This window comes from Lissotriton helveticus, chromosome 6 (assembly GCF_964261635.1).
Source record: "Lissotriton helveticus chromosome 6, aLisHel1.1, whole genome shotgun sequence".
Classification (NCBI taxonomy): Eukaryota; Metazoa; Chordata; class Amphibia; order Caudata; family Salamandridae; genus Lissotriton; species Lissotriton helveticus.
This window is the reverse complement of record NC_136067.1, coordinates 2,082,732,172-2,082,759,412: the sequence shown is the minus strand read 5'-3', so window position 1 is coordinate 2,082,759,412 and position 27,241 is coordinate 2,082,732,172. Positions and strand designations below refer to the sequence as shown.

At 41.9% G+C, this 27,241-nt stretch overlaps 1 protein-coding gene across 1 annotated transcript; it reads right to left on the bottom strand.

Moving 5' to 3' along the window:
* Positions 1–24,993: 24,993 nt before the first annotated feature.
* LOC144763029 (olfactory receptor 2D3-like) lies at positions 24,994–25,917 on the bottom strand. The gene has a single exon (XM_078648341.1). It carries the CDS (start codon positions 25,915–25,917, stop codon positions 24,994–24,996), a length of 924 nt encoding a protein of 307 aa, XP_078504467.1.
* Positions 25,918–27,241: the final 1,324 nt, after the last annotated feature.

Genomic DNA, 27,241 nt, shown 5'->3' with positions numbered 1-27,241 from the left:
TCCTTCTTTTTGCACACCTTCTGCCTCTTTCTATAACACTCCTGCCTCTTTGTGCACTTCCTGTACCTCTGTTCTGCACCCTTCTTGCCTCTTTTTGCACCTCTGTTGGTTCTTTCTGCACAGCTCTTGCTTCTTTCTACACCTCTCTTGCCTCTTTGTGCTCCTCTCTTGCCTCTTTGAGCATGTCTCTTGCCTGTTTCTGTACTTACCTTGCCTCTTTCTATAACTCTTACCTCTTTCTGCACCTCTCTTGCCTCTTTCTGCACTTCTCTTGCTTCTTTCTGCACCTCTGTTGCTTCTTTCAGCATTTCTCTTGCCTCTTTCTGCACTTCTTTTGCTTGTTTCTACACCTCTCTTGCGTATTTATTCACCTATGTTGCCTCTTTCTACACCTCACTTGCTTCTTTCTGCAGCCCTCTTGCCTCTTTCTGTACCCCTCTTTTCACTTTCTGTACCTCTCTTGCCTCTTCTGTACCCTTGTTCCCTCTTTATGTACCTTTCCTGCCTGATTCAGCACCTCTCTTGCCTATTTCTGTACCTCAGTTGCTTCTTTCTGCACTTCTGTTCCTTCTTCCTTTACCCACCCTGACACTTTCAGTACCTCTCTTGCCTCTTTGTGTACCTCTTCTACCTTTTTCTGTACCGCTCTTGATTCTTTTTGCTCCTCTGTTGGTTCTTTCAGCACTGCTCTTGCTTCTTTCTTCACCTCACTTGCCTCTTTCTACACTTCTCCTGCTTCCTTTTTCTACATGTCTGTTGCTTCTTTCAGCAATTCTTTTGCATCTTTCTGGACTTCTCTTTCTTCTTTCTGTACCCTTCCTGTCCCTCTGTGTACCTCTCTTGCCTCTTTGTACACCTCTCTTACCTCTTTCTGCACTCCTCTTGCCTCTTTAAGCACCTCTGTTGCTTCTGTCTGCTCTTCTGTTACTTCTTTCTGCACCCCTTCTGCTTCTTTCTGTACCTCTCTTGCCTCTTTGTGCACCTCTTCTATCCATTTCTGTACCACTCTTGCTTCTTTTTGTACCTCTGTTGGTTCTTTCTGCACCTCACTTGCTTCATACTGCACCCCTATTGCCTCTTTCTGCACCCCTCTCCCCTATTTCTGCACCTCTCTTGCCTCTTTCTGCAACCCTGTTCCCTCTTTCTGCACCTTTCCTGCCTGTTTCTGCACCACTCTTGCCTCCTTCTGTACGTCTCTTGCTTTTTTCTGTACTTCTCTTGCTCTTTCTGCACCCTTTTTGCCTCTTTCAAGCCCTGTGTTGCTTCTTTCTGCACTTCTCTTCCTTCTTTCTGCACCCCTCCTGCCTCTTTCCCTACCTCTCTTGCCTCTTTGTGCACCTCTCCTACCATTTTCTATTCCCCTCTTGCCCCTTTTTGCACCTTTGTTGGTTCTTTCTGCACTGTTCTTGCTTCTTTCTGCATCTCATGTGCCCCTGTTTGTACGTCTATTGCTTCTTTGTACACCTCTGTTGCTTCTTTCAGCAATTCTCTTGCCTTCTTCTGTACTTCTCTTCCTTCTTTTTGCACACCTCCTGCCTCTTTCTATAACACTCCTGCCTCTTTGTGCACTTCCTGTACCTCTGTTCTGCACCCTTCTTGCCTCTTTTTGCACCTCTGTTGGTTCTTTCTGCACAGCTCTTGCTTCTTTCTACACCTCTCTTGCCTCTTTGTGCTCCTCTCTTGCCTCTTTGAGCATGTCTCTTGCCTGTTTCTGTACTTACCTTGCCTCTTTCTATAACTCTTACCTCTTTCTGCACCTCTCTTGCCTCTTTCTGCACTTCTCTTGCTTCTTTCTGCACCTCTGTTGCTTCTTTCAGCAGTTCTCTTGCCTCTTTCCGCACTTCTTTTGCTTGTTTCTACACCTCTCTTGCGTATTTATTCACCTATGTTGCCTCTTTCTACACCTCACTTGCTTCTTTCTGCAGCCCTCTTGCCTCTTTCTGTACCCCTCTTTTCACTTTCTGTACCTCTCTTGACTCTTCTGTACCCCTGTTCCCTCTTTATGTACCTTTCCTGCCTGATTCAGCACCTCTCTTGCCTATTTCTGTACCTCAGTTGCTTCTTTCTGCACTTCTGTTCCTTCTTCCTTTACCCACCCTGACACTTTCAGTACCTCTCTTGCCTCTTTGTGTACCTCTTCTACCTTTTTCTGTACCGCTCTTGATTCTTTTTGCTCCTCTGTTGGTTCTTTCAGCACTGCTCTTGCTTCTTTCTTCACATCACTTGCCTCTTTCTACACTTCTCCTGCTTCCTTTTTCTACATGTCTGTTGCTTCTTTCAGCAATTCTTTTGCATCTTTCTGGACTTCTCTTTCTTCTTTCTGTACCCTTCCTGTCCCTCTGTGTACCTCTCTTGCCTCTTTGTACACCTCTCTTACCTCTTTCTGCACTCCTCTTGCCTCTTTAAGCACCTCTGTTGCTTCTGTCTGCTCTTCTGTTACTTCTTTCTGCACCCCTTCTGCTTCTTTCTGTACCTCTCTTGCCTCTTTGTGCACCTCTTCTATCCATTTCTGTACCACTCTTGCTTCTTTTGTACCTCTGTTGGTTCTTTCTGCACTGTTCTGGCTTTTTTCTAAACCTCACTTGCCTCTTTGTGCACTTATCTTGCTTCATTCTACACCTCTGTTGCTTCTTTCAGCAATTCTTTTGCCTCTTTCTGCACTTCTCTTCCTTCTTTCTGCACCCCTCGTGCCTCTTTCTGTGCCTCTCTTGCCTATTTGTGCACCTCTCCTATCTCTTTCTGCACTTCTCTTACCACTTTTTCCACCTCTGTTGGTTCATTCTGCACTGCTTTTGGTTCTTTCTGCACCCCTCTTCTGTCTTTCTGTATTCCTCTTTTCTCTTTCTGTACTTCTTTTGCTGCTTTCTGCACCCCTGTTCCCTATTTCAGCACCTTTCCTGCCTGTTTCTGCTTCTCCCTTCCCTCTTTCAGCACCTCTGTTGCTTCTTTCAGCACTTCTCTATCTTCTTTCTGCACCCCTCCTGCCTCTTGCTGTACCTCTCTTGCCTCTTTGTGTACCTCACCTACCTTTTTATGCACCCCTCTTGCCTCTGTTTGCACCTCTCTTGGTTCTTTCTGCACTCCTCTTGTTTCTTTCAGCAAGTCTTGTGCCTCTTTCTGTACTTCTCTTCATTCTTTCTGTATCCCCCTGCTTCTTTCTGTACCTCTCTTGCACCTTAGTACACCTCTTCTACCTCTTCGTGCACTCCTCTTTCCTCTGTTTTCTCATCTGTTGGTTCATTCTGCACTTCTCTTGCTCTTTCTACACCCTTCATCCCTCTTTCAGCACTTCTATTTCTTCATTCCACACCTCTGTTGCTTCTTTCATCAATTCTCTTGCATCTTACTGCACTTCTCTTCCTTATTTCTGCACTTCTCTTGCCTCTTTCTGTACCTCTGACTTACAGGTAGTTTTAATCCCCTTGCCCTATCATGTACAAGGGCCTTACAGGAGAGGTCATGCCAATCACAGGGATACCCCAACAAATAGTGTACCTTAGTGTATGTAGGTGTTTTCACTGTATTCCAATTGTCTTTCAGCATAGCACTTGTTCTGGGCTTGGTTAATCAGAGTCAGTTACCACCAGTACCAGTCAGCAAAATGTTGGGTGCACAGGATGACTTTACAACAAGGCCTCTTTCTGCACCTCTGTTGCCTCTTTCTGGATTTCTCTTGCTTCTTTCTGTGCTTGTCTTCCTCTTTCTGCACGTGCCCTACCTCTGTAGGCATAATTAGAAATTAGCATTGAAAAACTTTTGAAATTCATTGAAAAAAACATAGATTGCAAGAACATTATAGTTAGGAATCAGCATTTAAAAAACCCTAGCTATTCACTGAAAAAAACATAGATTTCAGGGCCATCATAGTTAGAAATTAGCATTTAAAATAACCTTAAAAATTCACAAAAAAACACAGGTTTCAGGGACATTATAGTTAGTTGGACATTTCACTTGTATATTATAATTAGTTGAGCTAACTATAACTTGTGCCCCCACAAAGCGCTGCTGATGACGTCACATATTACATCATTCATGACATGGTCATTTACATCACTGATGACATCTCAAATGACATTACTGATGGCATCATCCACATGATAATCTGATGCCCCTCCTCGCTAATCGTGGGCAATGAACTCCACTCAGCTAGCAGAAGTGGCAGAGATTTGCTAACTATGCTTAACATTGATAACACAGAATTCGTTCAAAAACTCCGACACGTAGCAGAGTTAGCTACTGCACCTACAACCCTTTGATAAAACAACTTTACCGTTATATCCTAAAAAACATATAACCAGTTCACAAAAGTGAGCTTTCAAATATATATCAGGTAATTAGAGAGGTGATGATTTTGGGGTCTACCCAACCTAGGGGGAGGGCAAGCAATGTCTTGAACACAATGAGCATATCAAGATGGATGTTTTGGTGGTGGTCCCATTCTCCTAGGACCACCCCAAGCAAAGTTATGGGCAACAATACAATGCAAACCAGAGGCTCAACAATGCATTATGGGGCAGGATTCTAGAGTGCAGCACTAGCCTATGCACTCATACAACTATACAGACACTCCTCACACCACCACTCATCCATAGAGTTACTCACACACCTAGTCAGTCATGCTAAGAATCAATCACACGCCTATTTACTCACCTAACAATTATGCACACACCACCACTCTTATTCATACAGATACTAACACATACTTACTCTTATACATTTAATGATAGAAGCACACACTCATCCATATATCCACTCTCACACTCACTTGCTCTCACATGTAGTCATGTATATACTCCAACACTCACATATACATCATTGTACATATGTAGTTACTCACACATGTACCACTGAGAAATCCATTCACTAACCAACACAACCATACCCACACTCAGCAACCCATATAACCTTTCACAGATGCACTCTTGAACCCATACACACAGTGAATCACCCACTCAAACATCTATGCACAGAGTCACACACCCCTTACCCACTCACACAGATACTCAGGCACCCATACAGATACTCAGACAACCAATCAATAACCCATATAGGCACTCATGTAGCTACTCACCAACCAATGCAGCTACTCACACACCAACTGACAGACTGATACTGACATTCACACAGATTAGTCACTAACCCATGCATTTAATCACTCACTTATACAGTCAGTCAGGCACCTACTAAATCATTCATTCAGACACTCATACACTGACTCATTCTTAATACACCTTGTCATATATGTATATATATATATTCACTGAAAAAACCATAGGTTATAGACCATATATAGTTAGGAATTAGCATTTAAAAAACCTTATTTTACTCACACAAAACCATTGAAATTCCATATATAGTTAGTTGCACTAACTATATATCGCGCACCCGCAATCCACTGCTGATCATGTCACATATTACATCATTCATGACATGGTCAGTGACATCACTGATGACATCACTGATGACATCTCAAATGACATCACTGATGACATCACTGATGACATCTCATTTGACATTACTGATCACATCACTGATGACATCATTCATGTGATAATACGATAAACCTCTTCAGACTCTAATATAACCTTAGATACACTCAGTGTAAACAGACACTCATAGACTGTCACTCATCCATGGAGTTACTCAGACACTTAGTCAGTCATGCAAAGAATCAATCACACCTCCATTTCCTCAACTATACAGTTATACACACCTTACTTATTCAAACATATACTAAAACATATTTACTCACTTATACAATCCTGGATACAAGTTCACAATGATCCATACAGCCACTCACACATTCACTGGCTCTTATGCACAGTTATTTATATATGGTAACTCTCACATGTACTGTGTTTTACATATGTACTTACTTTGACATGTAGCACTGGGATATCCATTCACTCACCAATACACTCATGCACACAGTCAACCGCCCATACAGCTGTTTCCACATGCACTTTTGAACCCATACATCCAGTCAATCAACTGCTCACACATCTATGCAGAGAGTCATACACCTCCCAGCCACCCACACACACACTCAGTCTCCCATACAAATGCTTGGGCAACCAATCAATAACCCATACAGTTAATCATATAGCTAATGATCAACACATGCAGCAGTTTACAGAACAACAGACATAATGATGCACAAATTAAGACAGTTTAGTCACTAACCCATGCACTCAGTGAGACACATTTAATCAGTCACTCATACAGTCAGCCATGCCCCTACTAAATCCTTCATCAAGACACTTATACATCCATTCATTCTTCAATATGTAAGACATATTTTAACTTTACAGAATTATACAGTCACTGGATGACGTCATCAGTGATGTCATCAGTGATGTCATTTGAGATGTCATCAGTGATGTCATCAGTGATGTCACTGACCATGTCATGAATGATGTAATATGTGACATGATCAGCAGTGGATTGCGGGTGCGCGATATATAGTTAGTGCAACTAACTATATATGGAATTTCAATGGTTTTGTGTGAGTAAAATAAGGTTTTTTAAATGCTAATTCCTAACTATATATGGTCTATAACCTATGGTTTTTTCAGTGAATTTTCAAGGTTTTGTAAATGCTAATTCCTGACTATATATGGTCTATAACCTATGGTTTTTTCTGTGAATTTTCAAGGTTTTGTAAATGCTAATTCCTAACTATATATGGTCTATAACCTATGGTTTTTTCTGTGAATTTCATTGGTTTTTTAACAGCTAATATCTGTAGCTGTAAAATGTATTCTTCTTTAAATCCAAAAATATATTTTATATGTTTATGAATAATTTTTTTTTTTAATATTTTTTTTTCTTCGTTCCCGCTTCGCAAATCGGGAAGCTTCCCGTTAGCTGACCTTGATGCCGCGAAATAGACCGCGAGCCGGTAAACGTTTCTTTACCGCAAGTGCCGCGTTACAAAACAACATCGTGACGCCTCCCGTCCGCATGACGTTTCACGTTGTCGCGTGATACGTCATATGACGTACTACGTTAGCGAACTGGTACGCGAAGCGAGTCGCAAAGCGCAGGTTTCTGGAAGCAAACCGGGAGGCCCTGCAAAGCGCTTAACGTAAACACAGCAAGTCATGTGACTTGGTAATAACACTTTTCATTGGTTCATTTCACTTTTGGTTTCCTAATGATGTAAGACTAGGTCATATAATCTAAAATGAACACTTTTGATTGGTTGAGAACTCTTGTTTTTCCCAAATGATGAAAATCCCTCCTTCTTTCCTCACTCTGACTTTCATCATTGTGAGAGAAAGACCCTTTGTGATCACTGAGCAATGGCTTCTTTAGTAGCTTCAGCTGGTGCTTCCCCACCACCTCCACCACATGCAAGGAAGAGTGGACCACCTACTCAAGTTATAATTCAACAAGAAGAAGAAGAAGAGGAACAGGAGGACGAGCACGAAGAGAGGCAGTTTTTGCCTGAGCAGCCCAGGACGTCTCACCGGAAAGAAAACTTCATTTGGCAATTTTTTAAAATTCCCAAAGGTCAGAAAAAAGTAAATGCAAGATACGTAACTTGCCTTATATGTCAAGATAGACTGTCCAGAGGGACCGACAAGAAATACAGTTTCGGAAACTACACAATGCATCGCCATATGACTAGGTGGCATCCTAACAACTACAGTGCTGCACAGTTTCGGAACGACCTAGATAATCTCCCTATTATGGCCAGAAGATCTGTTGTACCGGAAGTAACGGGACCAGAGGGCAGGGAGATGGTGCCAAATATACAAATGAGATTTGGTGATGTAAAACACATCTGCGCATTTTGCGATGGATTCATTTCCTACGGACAAAAAAGCATCACTCTGATCAACAGAGCTATTGACTATCATATGCAAGTTTGTCCGAAACGCCCAAAATAATAAATACTTCTTTTTTTTGTTTTGTTGCTCCTGTTGAGCCCTTTACAATGAATCGTTTTCATTGCCCCCTCCAAGAAAAACCCCAAAAAATATAAAACTGTTCCGAAAAATTCAAAAACAGTAAAAAAATGTTCAGAAAAATAAAAAAAAAAGTTCTTTTCAGAACTACCTCCCCGTTATTAAAAAATTGGTACAATATTTGGAACTGTGCCAACCTCTATTTCTCTTAGTTCGCTTCCCAGTTCGCTCGCCGGTACGCGAACCGGAAGCGAACCAAAAACAGTAAGTATAAGGGAAGGAAACAGACACTTATGTTAAAAGAAAGACAGCTATAGGGGAGTAAACTAGAGATACTATTACCCGTAATCCACTGCTGATGATGTCACATATTACATCATTCATGACATGCTCAGTGACATCATCAGCAGAGGATTGCGGGTTTTTTGGCAACATGCCTTATCCACGGTTTAATAACGCTGCCTTTTGCTTTATATAAGTTTTCAAATTGTATGAAATATATACCAATAGGTCGTTATGAACCTTTAGGTAGTGCTTTTCTTCATGAGGTCTGGTCGCTTCCATACACATACAGATGTTTCAAAGATGATCAAGAAGTTTATCTGAATGGAGAGGAATGCACTGAGACGCCAGATCATTCACTAATGTGTAGGCACATACAGTTACACGGTTCATGCAACAAACACCGACCAAATATGGCTTGCGTGTTGCAAGGCACGCCAGTTCCTGCTATCATCCCCACGTTCAAGTTGTTGGAAAATGGTAGTTATTTGATGCTCAATAATGAAGATTGTTCTGAGTTAATTAAAAGTATTCCTTTTATCGTAACAGTAAGTGAACGGGTTATTTGCTGCAGAAATGTTCTATTTCCTCCCACACATGAACATAGGGAGTTTTCAATCTGGCCACAAATACCAACCTTGGGACACGTTTCAACGGCATGGCAAGAATAAGAGCTCTTTTGTCTCAGAGAGAGGTGGCCTTGAGTTCGGCCCGTGAAACTTTCGTACTTCACATAGCGAACACCCGTACAGAGGTGCACACCCTTTTCAATTAAGATTTGCCTTTCAATTTCAGCAACATGTTTCCGACTATCTTTAACGCATCCTCCACAAAGTCCCTGGCGCACTTTTTTAAAGTTGTTACCAGTGGTCTCGTGACTTCATTTGAGAAAATCTTTGGAGTCATCCCTGCTTCCTTTCATTCTATTTTCTGCACTCTGGTTCGTGGATTGGCATTTTTACTTGCATTACCAGCGGACGCTCTTGTGCTTTTTTACATTTTTAAATATGGATGTCCCTCCTATGCAACCTCCCACCCTGCAGCTGCTGACACTGTTCCGCAATCGCATGCTAGAATATTATGGCACAATGCCGCTGGCGATATTAAGCACGGCATATGGATTATCTTTTCGATTCTCCTACTTCACCTGTGTCCAGCCTGTATTTCACTGCCTGACCTGTGATTTCGATTGGGCCATTGATTTGTGTCTCTGCGGACCGGTTTCTCCTGACGTCGACTTTAATCAGCTGATGACTCCTATCATTACTCACGAGTTGGTTTGTCCTGGCGAAAGGATTATGGCTGTGGCATTGATGCATGGACTACTTGGTCCCTGGAATTTACTGGCGGCAGCACAGTCTTTCTTGGAACAGAGCTTTCTTGAAAACCCACCGAGCTGTCCTCTGATGGTGATAGAGGATCCGGTGCTGGGAGAGCACGTATGTTCTTTTCCGCTTTTAAATTGGATGGCTGAACTGTTTTCGGATGAAGACGGTGACTTCCTATTGGAGGCTGTTGCAGCTTATTTTGCATACACAGTTATGTCATAGACCTTTTTCATGTTTGATATGCTGAGTACTAGCATTTCATTGACAATTCATTGACTTATTTGTCAAGTTTTTATTATTTACCTTGCCTATTGGCTTAAGACTCGATAAAGTACTTGGCTGTTTTATTTTTCTTTAGCATTAAATTTTCCTAGTTTTTAATGCTTTACCTTGCGGACCGTCCACATATAAACTTGCAATCTGCTCTCATGAGATGGCACTTCTATTATCTTATTCAGTTCGTTTCCGGATCATGAGGAGGTGTCATCTAGGTCCTGGATATCTTTACACCGTGTTAAGTTAGCATGGGCTCATTACCGGTTTAAAACGCCATTTTTCCTTTTTTGCAACTTCTGCACACGACACTTAGTTGTTGCTTTAGCTTTCCACCTAGTAGTTCATCGTGGTTTACATGAGAATAATATGTTATTGGTCTACTATCTGCTTTACTTGTTAAACTATATCTGTACAGCGAGTGCTAAAGTTTCAAGAACAACACGATACAGAATTGTTATGAGGTCTGATCTCCACGACTTCATACTCATAACATAAGTGCAACTTCTGCCAATTCTGGGCATGAGGCGGGTTTTATATTGCTTTGCCGAACACACATACACAACAGTTGATGCGGTTCACATGAAGAGAGAGCTGGTGTATGCTGATGTGATTCCTTCAAATCTAAGACACTAAAGTATGGGCACGCCCTAAACCAACACAAAGAGACCTTCTTAGCAAATAATATAATATGTGTATTAGGGAGGGTGAGATATAAGCAGCCGCGGGCCGTGGAGGGAGTTACGATGGGGCAGGGAGGCGGGGAGGGGGAGAAGCAGGGTGGAGCCCTCTCTACCTTGCCCCTCCCCCTCCCCGCCTCCCTGCCCCACCGTAACTCCCTCCACGGCCCGCGGCTGCTTATAAGTGTTGCTAACTCTTATTCATTTACAGCATGTTAACATACTGTCACCATTCGCTTTTTATGTACTAGTAACTATGCTGGTAATTTTGCTACTGATAATATGTGTACTTGTATTCTCCACCCTGCTTCTCCCCCTCCCCGCCTCCCTGCCTCACCGTAACTCCCTCCACGGCCCGCGGCTGCTTATAAGTGTTGCTAACTCTTATTCATTTACAGCATGTTAACATACTATCACCATTCACTTTTTATGTACTAGTAACTATGCTGGTAATTTTGCTACTGATAATATGTGTACTTTTATTATCTAAGGTACTACGCCTGAGAAGACGGCATTAGTAAATAAACATTTCAAATACACATCTGTTCTTCTTAACTCCATGTTCTGGTTTCTAAGAAATCTATAACGACCGACTGTTCATGAGTTCCACGTATCCTGAGGTACTATAAGTTCATATTCTGTATTGTCTAAACATTGAGAGTTTGTTATATCCAATGTGACACTGTACCTAGCTTGCTAAGGAGTTTTTGATTACTAACGTGAGTTTTGGGACACCCTAATTCGCCGAGGTTCCAATCCTCTGTCCACAGTTCTGTGTGAGAACAGAAACCCTGCGACAGGGGCACCCCCGACCCTTGCTGGAGCTTCATCACACTTGCGATACAACTCCAGCAATGCATTCGCCGAGGTTCCAATCCTCTGTCCACAGTTCTGTGTGAGAACAGAAACCCTGCGACAGGGGATCCCGAACACCCCCGACCCTTGCTGGAGCTTCATCACACTTGCGATACAACTCCAGCAATGCGCCACCTTTACGGCACAGATACATCACGCATCTGTGCTGTTTTTGCCCCATGATGCGCCGCATTGTAAATGCAGCACACCATAGGTGACGGAACAGCGGCACAGAATGACTAACACATCCCTGGTGATGCGCCAGTCATCATAAATGTATCCCTATGCTTCTTATCTTGTTAGAGATGAACCGCCATATGTATCATCAAAGTTTTTTGCATTTCCTAAATAGCGAACTTTAAGGAATAAATAGCGATTCTTTACCATTCCTAGTTTGCGATGAGCTATTTGCTAATTAGCCGAATGTAGCCCAATGAAGCCCAATGTAGCCCAATGTAGCCCAAAGATGGCCGCCAGACACACACAAAAACAAATGTAGCCCAAATATCAGCCAGATGTAGCCCAACTATAGCCCAGTGACAGAATGACCAATCAGCTTCGCAAACCTCCGTTACGCGAAGCGGAGCGCTGTTACAGATATATATCTTTTTTTGAACGTTAATTTCTCAAAATCCACTGGAGCACATATATTGAGACCTAGCAAAGGCACATCGGGCTACCAGTCCCTAATATTTTGCCAAGTTTCGTGCAAATCCATTCAGCCGTTCGATTATTATTATTATTTTTTTTTTTGCCCCGCGGGGCCCTTTTAAAACCTCCACATCAAACCTAGGGGGTCAGCGAGGATCTACTATGCCCCCTTATAGTTATTTCCCCCTTTGTTTTGACCTCCTCTTGTCTCTCGATCCTACCGAGAGACAAGATGGCGGCCGCTACGGACTGTTTGGAATGTTGACAGACGCCGGAGAACCAATCAGCTTCGCTTCACAAAGCTCCGTTGCGCGAAAAGTCCGCGAACCAGAGCGCTGCCCGGTCCGCTGTTACAGATATATATCTTTTTTTAAACGTTAATTTCTCAAAATCCACTGGAGCACATATATTGAGACCTACAAAAGGCACATCGGGCTACCAGTCCCTACAATTTTGCCAAGTTTCGTGCAAATCCATTCAGCCGTTCGGGCTAAAAGTGAGGCCAACCGCCCTATGGAAATTAACATGGGAAAAACGCGTTTTGGGACCCCCCTTTTTTCTCGGCCCCCCCTTGACGAACCCCCCCAAAATTTTCAGGGGCTGCTCAGAAACAAAATATGCCATTTTCCTGAAAATTTCAGCCAATTCCGTCCACAAACGCCAAAGTTATTAGACATAGAATTTTCAAAAAACCCATTGAGAAAAAATCCTAACTATATATACCTACTGGCGACCGCCAGTAGGTAATATATATATATATATATATATATATTACCTACTGGCGATAGCCAGTAGGTATATATAGTTAGGATTTTTTTCCTATGGGATTTTTGAAAATTCTATGTCGAATAACTTTGGCGTTTGGGGACAGAATTGGCTGAAATTTTCAGGAAAATGGAACATTTTGTTTCTGAGCAGCCCCTGAAAATTTGGGGGGGGGTTCGTCAAGGGGGGGCCGAGAAAAAAGGGGGGTCCCAAAACGTGTTTTTCCCATGCAATTTTCCATAGGGCGGTTGGCCTCACTTTTAGCCTGAACGGCTGAATGGATTTACACCAAACTTGGCAAAATTGTAGGGACTGGTAGCCCGATGTGCCTTTGCTATGTCTCAAGATATAGGCTCCAGTGGTTTTTACGAAAATTAACTTTGAAAAATATATATTGGGCTACATTGGGCTATATATATGTTGGAGCCCAAATGTAGCCCAATGTAGCCCAATGTAGCCCAATGTAGCCCAAAGATGGCCACCAGAGACAAAAAAAACAAATGTAGCCCAAATATCAGCCAGATGTAGCCCAACTATAGCCCAATGACAGAATGTCCTAGAGTGTTCTAAAGAACAACTAGAGTGCTAACAGTCCTACTTATTACAAAGGTATGGCACACCTGAAGCCATCTTGATTGGAATAAAGTGGTAACTCTTAAAACATTTAATTTAAAAAGGAACAAAATGAGGGGGTTCATTTTGCCATAGAAAGTATGATTAGCGAATATATGACGAAATCCCGCATACCATCAGTCCGCAAAAAAAATCCTGCATGTACTATTAGGCCGCAAATTAAAATAACGAAAACTTTTAGAACGAATATGCCTTTAGCATACACTAAACAACTAAACTACCCTAAACCCTAAAACACTACCCCCAGCATGACCCTACACTACACAAACAGTACAACACTACCCTAAACCCTAAAACACTACCCCCAGCATGACCCTACACTACACAAACACTACAACACTACCCTAAACCCTAAAACACTACCCCCAGCATGACCCTACACTACGCAAACACTACAACACTACCCAAAACCCTAAAACACTACACCCCAGCATGACCCTACACTACGCAAACACTACAACACTACCCTAAACCCTAAAACACTACCCCCAGCATGACCCTACACTACGCAAACACTACAACACAACCCTAAACCCTAAAACACTACCCCCAGCATGACCCTACACTACGCAAACACTACAACACAACCCTAAACCCTAAAACACTACCCCCAGCATGACCCTACACTACGCAAACACTACAACACTACCCTAAAACACTACCCCCAGCATGACCCTACACTACGCAAACACTACAACACTACCCAAAACCCTAAAACACTACACCCCAGCATGACCCTACACTACGCAAACACTACAACACTACTCTAAACCCTAAAACACTACCCCCAGCATGACCCTACACTACGCAAACACAACAACACTACCCAAAACCCTAAAACACTACACCCCAGCATGACCCTACACTACGCAAACACTACAACACTACCCTAAACCCTAAAACACTACCCCCAGCATGACCCTACACTACGCAAACACTACAACACTACCCTAAACCCTAAAACACTACCCCCAGCATGACCCTACACTACGCAAACACTACAACACTACCCTAAACCCTAAAACACTACCCCCAGCATGACCCTACACTACGCAAACACTACAACACTACCCTAAACCCTAAAACACTACCCCCAGCATGACCCTACACTACGCAAACACTACAACACTACCCTAAACCCTAAAACACTACCCCCAGCATGACCCACACTACGCAAACACTACAACACTACCCTAAACCCTAAAACACTACCCCCAGCATGACCCTACACTACGCAAACACTACAACACTACCCTAAACCCTAAAACACTACCCCCAGCATGACCCTACACTACGCAAACACTACAACACTACCCAAAACCCTAAAACACTACCCCCAGCATGACCCTACACTACGCAAACACTACAACACTACCCAAAACCCTAAAACACTACCCCCCAGCATGACCCTACACTACGCAAACACTACAACACTACCCAAAACCCTAAAACACTACCCCCAGCATGACCCTACACTACGCAAACACTACAACACTACCCTAAACCCTAAAACACTACCCCCAGCATGACCCTACACTACGCAAACACTACAACACTACCCAAAACCCTAAAACACTACCCCCCAGCATGACCCTACACTACGCAAACCCTACAACACTACCCAAAACCCTAAAACACTACCCCCAGCATGACCCTACACTACGCAAACACTACAACACTACCCAAAACCCTAAAACACTACCCCCAGCATGACCCTACACTACGCAAACACTACAACACTACCCAAAACCCTAAAACACTACACCCCAGCATGACCCTACACTACGCAAACACTACACCACTACCCAAAACCCTAAAACACTACACCCCAGCATGACCCTACACTACGCAAACACTACAACACTACCCAAACCCTAAAACACTACCCCCAGCATGACCCTACACTACGCAAACACTACAACACTACCCAAAACCCTAAAACACTACCCCCCAGCATGACCCTACACTACGCAAACACTACAACACTACCCTAAACCCTAAAACACTAGCCCCAGCATGACCCTACACTACGTAAACACTACAAGACAACCCTAAACCCTAAAACACTACCCCCAGCATGACCCTACACTACGCAAACACTACAACACTACCCTAAACCCTAAAACACTACCCCCAGCATGACCCTACACTACGCAAACACTACAACACAACCCTAAACCCTAAAACACTACCCCCAGCATGACCCTACACTAAACAACCACCACAACTCTACACTAAACTAACACAACACTACACTACACAACACTACACTACACTACACAATCACTAACCCACGAAAAAATTAACACAAACCCACTTACCTCTCTCGTCATCGTGGTTTTCACAACGCAAATGCATTTTCCATACATGCCTTTAAAACGTAATTCTTTGTAAAGGCATGCGCGATAAATGCACATGCGTTTTGAAAAAATGCGGGATAATAGTATGCGAGGTCAATGACCTTGCGGGATAATGGTATGCGGACAGAAAGTCTGCGGGATAAAAAATGCAGGAAAATGGCTGCAAACAATGATTAGCAGCAGACTTCCCTGGTGAGCACTAGCTTTACTACAGTGATCTAATGAGCAACTAGAGTGCTAACATTCAGAATTTATGGCAAATGTGTGACACATCTGAATGCCTTCTTGATAGAACCAAAGTAAACAAGCATTGAAAATGCAATAGATCTCGCCCTCGTTTAAGTTAAAGCCATTCTGTTTGTAATGAGGTGGCTTTTTAGCTTTGCTTTTATTAGTGTTTTTAAAACTTTCATGTAAATAACATGCATATGTATGCATATATGTATATGTATGCATGCATTTATATTTATATAGATATGCAGACTATATATGTTTATATATGTATATTACCTACTGGCGATAGCCAGTGGGTATATATAGTTAGGATTTTTTCTCTATGGGATTTCTGAAAATTCTATGTCTAATAACTTTGGCGTTTGTGGACGGAATTGGCTGAAATTTTCAGGAAAATGGCACATTTTGTTTCTGAGCAGCCCCTGAAAATTTGGGGGGGTTTCGTTAAGGGGGGCCGAGAAAAAAGGGGGGTCCCAAAACGTGTTTTTCCTATTCATTTTTCCATAGGGCGGTTGGACTCACTTTTAGCTCGAACGGCTGAATAGATTTACATGAAACTTGGCAAAATTGTAGATATGGTTTGCCCGACGTGCCTTTGCTATGTCTCAATATATGTGCTCCAGTGGATTTTGAGAAATTAACGTTTAAAAAAATATATATATCTGTGACAGCGCTCAGGTTAGCGCCCCGGTTCGCGTACCTGACGCGTAACGGAACTTCGCGAAGCGAAGCTGATTGGCTCTCCGGTGTCTGTCAACATTCTAAACAGTCCGGAGCGGCCGCCATCTTGTCTCTCGGTACGATCGAGAGACAAGATGTAGTGAAAAACGAAGGGGGAAATGAAGGAAAGGGGGCAAGGTAGACCACTCCTGACCCCCTAGGATTGATGAGGGGGAAATTAAAGTGCCCCGCGGGGCAAAAAATATATATATATATATTTTTTTGCGATTTTACGCCATAGAGGCGCGTCCCGGTACGCGAACCGGGCAGCTCACCGGGCAGCTCACCGGGCAGCTAACCGGGCAGCTAACCGGCAGCGTAGCTGTCAACATTGTAAACAGTCCGGAGCGGCCGCCATCTTGTCTCTCGGTAGGTTCGAGAGACAAGATGTGGTGAAAAAAGAAGGGGGAAATGAAGGAAAGGGGGCAAGGTAAACCCCTCCTGACCCCCTAGGATTGATGAGGGGGATATTAAAGTCCCCTGCGATTTTTCGCGGTAGAGGCGCCTCCCGGTACGCGAACCGGGCAGCTAACCGGCAGCGTAACGGGAGTCCGCCATCTTGTGTTTTTGGAGCGTCCGGTTCGCGTACCGGGTAGCGTCCCGGTAAGCGTAACAAGGGGAAAACCAAGAGAAACAGTAAAAAAAAAATTAAGGGAATAGATTTCCAGCAAACTTGGCAAAATTGTAGGGACTGTTTGTTTGATGTGCCTTTGCAAGGCCTCAAGATATGTGCACGTGTGGATTTTGTCTAATTAAGCTTAAAAAAATATATATATATCTGTAAGCGTGCTCCGGCACGCTTACGTTACGGGTTTTGTTTGCGGTGCTGAGCCGATACGTCACGGTTATGCGACGCGTCATGAGGCGTCTCATGTGGCTACGTGATACGTCACGTTATAAAGAATATATTTTACAGCTATAGATATTAGCTTTTAAAAAAACCAATGAAATTCACTGAAAAAACCATAGGTTATAGACCATATATAGTTAGGAATTTGCATTTACAAAACCTTGAAAATTCACTGAAAAAACCATAGGTTAGAGACCATATATAGTTAGCTGGACATTTTATTGACATAAAACCAATGAAATTCCATATATAGTTAGTTGCACTAACTATATATCGCGCACCCGCAATCCACTGCTGATGATGTCACATATTACATCATTCATGACATGGTCAGTGACATCACTGATGACATCACTGATGACATCTCAAATGACATCACTGATGACATCACTGATGACATCTCAAATGACATCACTGATGACATCATGACACACCAATACCAGTTGCTACATACGCACTCACTGATTCCTACGTCTACACACACATTCACTTATTCACCCATACAATCACTCATACATACAGTCACTCATTATTACAACACTATCATATGCACTCATACACCTATGCAGACACTCACACACTGCCACTCATCCATGGAGTTACTCACACACCTAGTCAGTCCTGTAAAGAATCAATCACACTTCCATTTCCTCATCTATACAGTTAAACACAGAACACCATACTTCAGTGACATCACTGATGACATCACTGATGACTTCTCAAATGACATCACTGATGACATCTCAAATGACATCACTGATGACATCATGACACACCAATACCAGTTACTACATGCGCACTCACTGATTCCTACGTCTACACACACATTCACTCATTCACCCATACAATCACTCATACATACAGTCACTCATTATTACAACACTATCATATGCACTCATACACCTAGTCAGTCCTGTGAAGAATCAATCACACTTCGATTTCCTCATCTATACAGTTAAACACAGAACACCATACTTTTCACACATATACTAACACATACTTACTCTCTTATACAATCACTGATACAAGTACACATTGATATGCACAGAGTCACACACCTCCCAGCCAGCCACACACACACTCAGTCTTCCATACATCCACTCATTCTTCAATATGTAAAACATATTTAAACTTTACAAAAACACACAGACACTAGATGATGTCATCAGTGATCTCATTTGAGATATCATCAGTGATGTCATTTGAGATGTCATCAGTGATGTCATCAGTGATGTCACTGACCATGTCATGAATGATGTAATATATGACATCATCAGCAGTGGATTGCGGGTGCGCGATATATAGTTAGTGCAACTAACTATATATGGAATTTCATTGGTTTTATGTCAATAAAATGTCCAGCTAACTATATATGGTCTCTAACCTATGGTTTTTTCAGTGAATATATATATATATTCACTGAAAAAACCATAGGTTATAGACCATATATAGTTAGGAATTAGCATTTAAAAAACCTTATTTTACTCACACAAAACCATTGAAATTCCATATATAGTTAGTTGCAGTAACTATATATCGCGCACCCGCAATCCACTGCTGATCATGTCACATATTACATCATTCATGACATGGTCAGTGACATCACTGATGACATCATCTAGTGTCTGTGTGTTTTTGTAAAGTTTAAATATGTTTTACATATTGAAGAATGAGTGGATGTATGGAAGACTGAGTGTGTGTGTGGCTGGCTGGGAGGTGTGTGACTGTGCATATCAATGTGTACTTGTATCAGTGATTGTATAAGAGAGTAAGTATGTGTTAGTTTATGTGTGAAAAGTATGGTGTTCTGTGTTTAACTGTATAGATGAGGAAATCGAAGTGTGATTGATTCTTCACAGGACTGACTAGGTGTATGAGTGCATATGATAGTGTTGTAATAATGAGTGACTGTATTTATGAGTGATTGTATGGGTGAATGAGTGAATGTGTGTGTAGACGTAGGAATCAGTGAGTGCGTATGTAGTAACTGGTATTGGTGTGTCATGATGTCATCACTGATGTCATTTGAGATGTCATCAGTGATGTCATCAGTGATGTCATTTGAGATGTCATCAGTGATGTCATCAGTGATGTCACTGACCATGTCATGAATGATGTAATATGTGACATGATCAGCAGTGGATTGCGGGTGCGCGATATATAGTTACTGCAACTAACTATATATGGAATTTCAATGGTTTTGTGTGAGTAAAATAAGGTTTTTTAAATGCTAATTCCTAACTATATATGGTCTATAACCTATGGTTTTTTCAGTGAATTTTCAAGGTTTTGTAAATGCTAATTCCTAACTATATATGGTCTATAACCTATGGTTTTTTCAGTGAATTTCATAGGTTTTTTAATAGCAAATCTTTATAAAAATAATACATTTTAAATCTAATTTTATATTTTATAATTTTTTTATTTTTTTTTAATATTATTTTTAGTGCGCTCCCGGGGCGCGGACAGGTGAACGCACGGGTAAGCGCAATCTGGCGGCGCGCCCCGAGGCGCGTACTAATGCGCGTCCCGGAAGCGCTATTGTCGAGAACGAAAACAACATCGTGACGTATCGCGTAGCCGCCACGCCTTGCGTCATAAGACACGTATCGCGTAGCCGCGAGATGCGTCTTATGACGCACCGCGTAAGCGCACCCGGAAGCGCATACGATCGCGCAACGTAAGCGCCCCGATGCGCTTACGATACACGCCCGGGACGCGCCCCGGGCGCGTAGCGTAAGCGCGTCAAACCATGTGACTTTAAAATAACACTTTTCATTGGTTCAGAACTTTTTTTTTTCCAAATTGTGTGAAACCCACCCATTTCTCTCACTATTGCTTTGTACTTGGAGAGAGCAAGAGCTGTTGTGTCTACTCTATCTCCTACTTTTCTGATCTCCAGCAATGGCTGCAAGAGAGTCATCCAGCAGTGATTCAGAGGGATTTTTGGATGAGGACCCTCCTCAGCAAAAGAAAAAAACCCATTTCATTTGGAAATTTTACGACATCCCAGAAGGACAGAAAAAAGTGAACGCTCCCAAAGTAACATGCAAAATATGTGGGAGTAGTTTATCCAGAGGCAATCCTCTGAAAAAATATAGTTTTGGCAATGCCAATTTGATCCGGCATGTCAAAAGAAGACACCCTAACAACTTTGCCAGGGAGAGTGTCAGAGAGCTGGCACGGAATGTACCAACAGATGGCGGCAGCACCTCCACTGGTGGAGCAACACCTTCGGGACCACCCCGTGGAAGAATGATCCCTAACATTCAGCCGGTGTTTGCGGGCATCAAATTTTTGTGCGCAGAGTGTGACGAACTGCTCTGCTATGGGGAGCAGAGTGTTGAACTGATTGCTCTAAAGAAACAGCAACACCGCTGCTCTTCCAGTCCCTAAATTTTCAATTTTTTTTGCTCCTGTTGAGCAGTTTTGCAATCCTTGTTTTTGTTTTTCCCTTGAAAAAAATACAAAAAAAATATAAAATTGTTTTAAAAAGTCTAAAAAAATATAAAACAAAAAAAACAAAAAAAAAATATATATAAAACAACAAAATGAAAAAAAAAGTTCTTTTCAGAACTACCTCCAATTTTTAAAAAGAAGCTTTATTTTTTTTAAAGTCTGTCATTTTTAATCTCCATGGTACGCTCCCCCGTACGCTCCCCGGTGCGCGTACCGGGCGCTCACCCCCGCGAAAATCGATTTTTTTTTAATTTATTTTTTTCACCCGCGGGAGCCTTTTATGGCCCCCACATGAAACCTAGGGGGTCAGGGGGTGTGTACCCTGCTCCCTCTTGCTCATTTCCCCCTTTGATTTTTGCCACCTCTTGTGTCTCAATCCTACCGAGACACAAGATGGCGGCCGCTGCGGACTGTTTCGAATGTTTATAGACACCCGAGAACCAATCAGCTTGCCGTGCGCAAGTCGCGTGGCGCGCCTGGAGCGCTCTCCCGTACGCGTATCCGGGAGCGCTCCAGGCGCGGATCTAGATATATATCTTTTTTTGAACGTTAATTTCTCAAAATCCACTGGAGCACATACATTGAGACCTACAAAAGGCACATCGGGCTACCAGTCCCTACAAATTTGCCAAGTTTCGTGCAAATCCATTCAGCCGTTCGGGCTAAAAATGAGGCTAACCGCCCTATGGAAAACTCAATGTTAAAAACACGTTTTGGGACCCCCCTTTTTTCTCGGCCCCCCCTGGACCAACTCCCCCCAAATTTCCAGTGGCTGCTCAGAAACAAAATGTTCCATTTTGCTGAAAATTTCAGCCAATTCCGTCCACAAACGCCAAAGTTATTAGACATAGAATTTTCAAAAATCCCATAGGGAAAAAATCCTAACTATATATACCTACTGGCGACCGCCAGTAGGTAATAAAACATATTTATACTTTATAGAAACACACAATGGATGATGTCATCAGTGATGTCATTTGAGAAGTCATCATTGATGTCATCAGTGATGTCAATGACCATGTCATGAATGATGTAATATGTAATGTCATCAGCAGTGCATTGCGGGGGCGCGAGTTATAGTTTGCTCAACTAACTATAACAGCTGAATTTCTCTGGTTTTGTACGAGTGAAATGACCAACTAACTATAACGTACCTGAAACCTGTATATTTTTCAGTGAATTTCTAAGGTTTTATAAATGCTAATTTCTAACTGTAATGTCCCTGAAACCTATGTTTCTATCAGTGAATATATATATATTCTTACCCAGCATATACTTACTATTTCATTGTGACATTTGCATGGTAAAGATGAATATGGTAAAGGCAATGTGTGGTAAAGGTATTGGTGGTGCGTGGTAATGCATGTGCGGTAAAGGTATTGCATGGTAATGACTGCATTTTAAATTTTCTTTTATCCCTGGTAGGTGGACCATCTTGCTTGACCACTATGTCCACCGTAAGTCATGTGCCAAGACAATGGTGTCAGTGTTGGTCAATGACTCCCACACGTATAAAAACTCACAACTGTATGACATAACTGCTGAATGTATGCCTTAAACACACTCAAAGAAGATTCTTCTGAACTCCACTTAAGGAATTAACCTAAAATGAATTTGTGCATTATCCCAGGTCAACTGAGCAACAACATACTGACATTTGTTTCTCCTTAAAAACAGAATCTGAATAATGCTATTTTTTCTTTAGAAAAATTATCTAATCCTATCACTCATTGTATATACTTAGCCTACTTCTCTTATTTACAATTTATGTTTATATATTTCTCATATTTTGCAAACTGTCTTAGTATGTATCGACAGGTTGCTGCTGTTGCAGCTGAGAGACAATCTGCACAAGCTCCATTCATAGCCAGGTATTCTAAAAAGAGTTGAGAGATTTGATGTTGCACAGAAATAATGAAACTATTTGGGTGTATGTTTGTGCTGTGTGATGGTCTCTCAAAATCAGCTTACAGAGGTCATGGTAGCCAGTTATGGTGATCACCATGTGTTTATATAAACAGAACAGGCTGTTGCTCCCAAAAGCCTTTCTCATGATAGGAGTCAAAAATGCCCAACTTAATGTAAACTTGTGTCACCTTTAGATCCTGACCCAAACTACCTTACCCCATGTTTAGCCACATCTCCAAATCCTTCTCTAGTATTTTGGATGATGATCTGATTAAGAAACCAACTAATATTGGCATATAAACTTGCTATTACGTAGTATTTTTCCTAAACATCTCACAATCTTACACCTCATGTAAATGGTACGAAAAGGCAAAACATTATAGTAATCATTACACCATTGAAAATCTGATCTAAAACCTACTCTTATGTAAGCAGCTCAAATATTAATACTATTGTGAGGAATGGTAATATCAAATATGGTGTTTTGAGATACTGGTAAAGGTAAATGTACACTTTTGTGTAAGATTACTCTTTTTCTGTATTCACAAAAAATGATTTAAAAGTATTTTTACAACTGTAGAAACTCCACAGTCGGTATGGAAAACTGAAAAAAAAGGCCTGTACTATCTTCATATGTTCAGAGTTCTCCAGCTCAACTATGGAGTTACTGTTAAATCATAGTTTACCTTTATGAATCGGGCCCCAAGAGGTGTTCCTAAACATTGTGGCCCTAATGCATGAATACCCCTGTGAACAATGGATGGATATTTTGAAGATGCTGCCAGAGCCGGGCATGAAGAACAAGAGAAGATCATTGTGCTAGCCTATATGTGATAGTCAAGTTCAAGTTCATAAGTCTTTATTTCGAATAAAATTCATAAAAGACCACAGATAAAAACATTTACAACATATCAACATTTTTACATATTACATGGAACCCCAATTATAAAAGAGATTGCCCAAGGCAACATACAATATTTAAAAAACAGGTTAAAAAACAAGTTAATCAAGGCAGGGTTACACTTTCTTTGCATGTATCAGCCACATCCACCCCAGAAATTTGGCAACACAGATCACAGATTTTTCAGTGCGCATGTCACGTAATTTCAACAGGGCGGTGCGATTCCCCCCACAATTTAAAGTTTTACAAATTGGTTGCAGCCATTTTAGTCGGGGCAATCGGTATGCTGGGCAAGCAAAAAATATATGACCAATACTCTCAACCTGATCAGGGCAATAAGGACACTTGGTGGTTGAGGTCTTTGATAGTGTACTTGTAGAAGTATTCCCTAGTAGGTAGTGTTTTGACACTTTTGCGGGAAATACTAATGAAAATCTGTAACATTGTTTATTTGTAATGTTGATGATAAAGTTTTAGGGGCATATTTATGAGAGGCTTGATTCACATTTGCACCACGGCAAGTGGTACACGTGTGACACAAGCCTCTGAAGCAGACTCATGATGCCACGTAAAGTCACATCGCCTGGCTTTGAACAGCTTCATAAGTCTGGAGTATTTCAACGCAGCTCAAATCACTATGTTGCCTTACTCTGTGCACGGGAGACATTCCACGGGTATTGCGGTGGGGATTCCCATGCAAATCCCATGTTTTTTGACACATTCATAGATTTCTCAAACCTGGTAAACTTGGAAATGCACCAAAAATATACGCCTCCCCAAGTGAGGATTCACAAGGAGAAATATCTTTAATTCTCATCCTTTTTGCCTCTTTCTATGTGTGCTGCAGAAGAGGAAAACGTCTTTGTGAATTATTTTTGTGATAGCAAGAGCACCTTCCTGCACAAAATAATTGTGGCTTCAACACAGGCACCCTTGCATTAGGATGCATAAATGGTGCCATTGTAGGGGGACGGACATGAATGCAGTGCATTGCTTAAATACAGTGTTTCCTGTTCTTTCACTCTGGCACGCAGTGATGTAGCAAGTTGACCTCCTGCACTGCGGTGCACCATGTCAGAATCTTGTAAATATGCCCCTTAGTTTATAAGGTGACTGAACGGAATTAAAATCCATAGTCATCTGTCAAAGGTGTAGTTAGATTGACACTCATATAAAGGTAACTACAGCAAACTACGTGTCCTTGTAAGTTTCCACAATGCCCTTTTCACATCCTTGTTTCTCAGACTGTAGATAATGGGGTTCAAAGCTGAGGGCATCACCGTGTAAAACACAGAAAAAAGCTTTTCCTGCTTTTCTAAGTTTTTAGAGGTTGGTTTCATGTACATGAAGATGGCAGGTCCGATTGCCATGGTGACCACAATCAGGTGAGAGGCACAGGTTGAAAAGGCTTTATATCGACCTGCCGAGGAGCGGATGCCAACAATAGTGACAACAATACGGGTGTAGGAGAAGAGAATGACAAGTATTGGGATCAACAGGACCATGACCCCAACAAATAAAATCACCATCTCCGTGATGTAGGTGTTCACACATGCCATTTTTACAAGAGCATTTGGTTCACAAAAGAAATGGTCAATGACATTGTGACCACAAAAAGGCAACAGTAGAATAAAAACTGCATCCAGCGCTGCCAACAAGCTACCACAAACCCAGCAGCAGGCCATCAATTTGATACACGCAGACTTGCTCATAATTACATTGTAACGCAAGGCGAGTGAGATGGATACAAACCGGTCGTAAGCCATGACAGACAGGAGCAAAGTTTCAGTACACGCCAAAAGCAGAAATGTGTACAACTGAGCCGCACAAGCAGAGAAGGTCATTCTCTTCCTTGCAATGAGTTGTAGCAGCATGTTAGGGACAATAGCAGATGAGTAGCAGACATCTATGAAGGAGAGGTTAGCCAGGAAGAAGTACATAGGGGTATGAAGGTGTGGGGTACAAACAGAGGCTATGATCAGGATGATGTTTCCACTGAGAGTCGCTGTGTATACCACCAAAAATAACACAAAGAGAAACATCTGAATATGGAGATCCTGCGACAGTCCCAGGAGCAGGAATTCTGTTACTGAGCTGCTGTTCATCTCACCACTAGTCCTTCTGGATCTACCTTTAAATAAAAATAGGACACAACTGAAGTAAATACACTGCACATGATAAATAATTTCTCCTGGATTGCGCATTTATGATAGAAGGCTACATCATGACCACTGTTGCATCTGTTGTGCAACGTCGCAATATGACTGTATACCAGGTATCTGACCGCAGTTGGCTGTTGTTTATTTGTTTCAGAAATGAAGACACAAGGACATGTCTCTTTCTGCAATCTTCAAAATAGGTTAGACTACTGTTCCTGATACAGCTTGACAGAGGACCATGGCCGAGGCCCTTGCTGTCTTTCACTCAGCTCTGAATCACTAAGCAAGCAAGTATGAAAAGCAGTGCTGTGATTTTTGTGGGACCTCTGAGTCAACTATTGACAACAAGCATTGAAAAGCATTTATTTTATTAATATTTCTTCATAGCCAGGCAGATAAAATACCCTCTACATGAAACATGCCTCTACTGACATTGAGAATTGAGTTACCCTCACCCTGTAATCTTCCGACCTGACAGCCAACATTTTATGTATCCACATATTAATATGCCCACCTGTCCATATTTTAATTTTGACCATCTGTAGATTTCTCATCCTTCTACTCACTCACCCTACAGCCTAATATTCCTTTTGCTCTTTCATACATCCTCCCACTCTTATATCAATTCATCATTTACCCTTCATCCTACCTTCCCCTTTTTCTTTCGAATTCCCTTTTGTCTCTTTCCTCCTTTTATTTTTCCTTTCCTCCTCCCATTGTTTTGTTTCTTCCTTTCATTTCCCAATATTTCATCTCTCATCACTCCTTTTCCTTGCTTCCCTTTCTGTCATGCTTACTTTTTTTCTATGTGCCCCTCTGTGTTGCCCCCATTTCCATGATGCCATACTTTTACTTTATGGCTTTCCTTGTATTGTGCATGTTTGCCCATCTTCCACACGCCTGTCATGTATTTCCCCTCTGTCGTTTATTGCCCAACATTATTATTTTTGTGAATTGTGTCACCAGAGGAGGGCCACAAATGTTTTGTTAATATTTAGTGAGTTTGTAAATACTTGCCACACTCACAATACTATGAAATAGAACAGTTGCTTCACTGCATGCTACCGTGAGTATTAACTTTGTCACAGGGACCACATTTAAGGAGTTTAGGGGTCAAATAAGCAAGAAAGCACTGCAAGCGCAATTACTAGGTGGTACAGTAGGCATTCCACTATGGTGGTGAAGGCCGGAGTAGTGGGAATAGATGCATAGTTGTCAGAGTGCATGAACAGAAGCAGTAAGCAGCAGGCCCAGCATGGATGTGGGAAAC

Bases quoted from the DNA above. Each gene is read 5' to 3' on its own strand.
- LOC144763029 (XM_078648341.1), bottom strand. From the start codon at position 25,917: ATGAACAGCAGCTCAGTAACAGAATTCCTGCTCCTGGGACTGTCGCAG.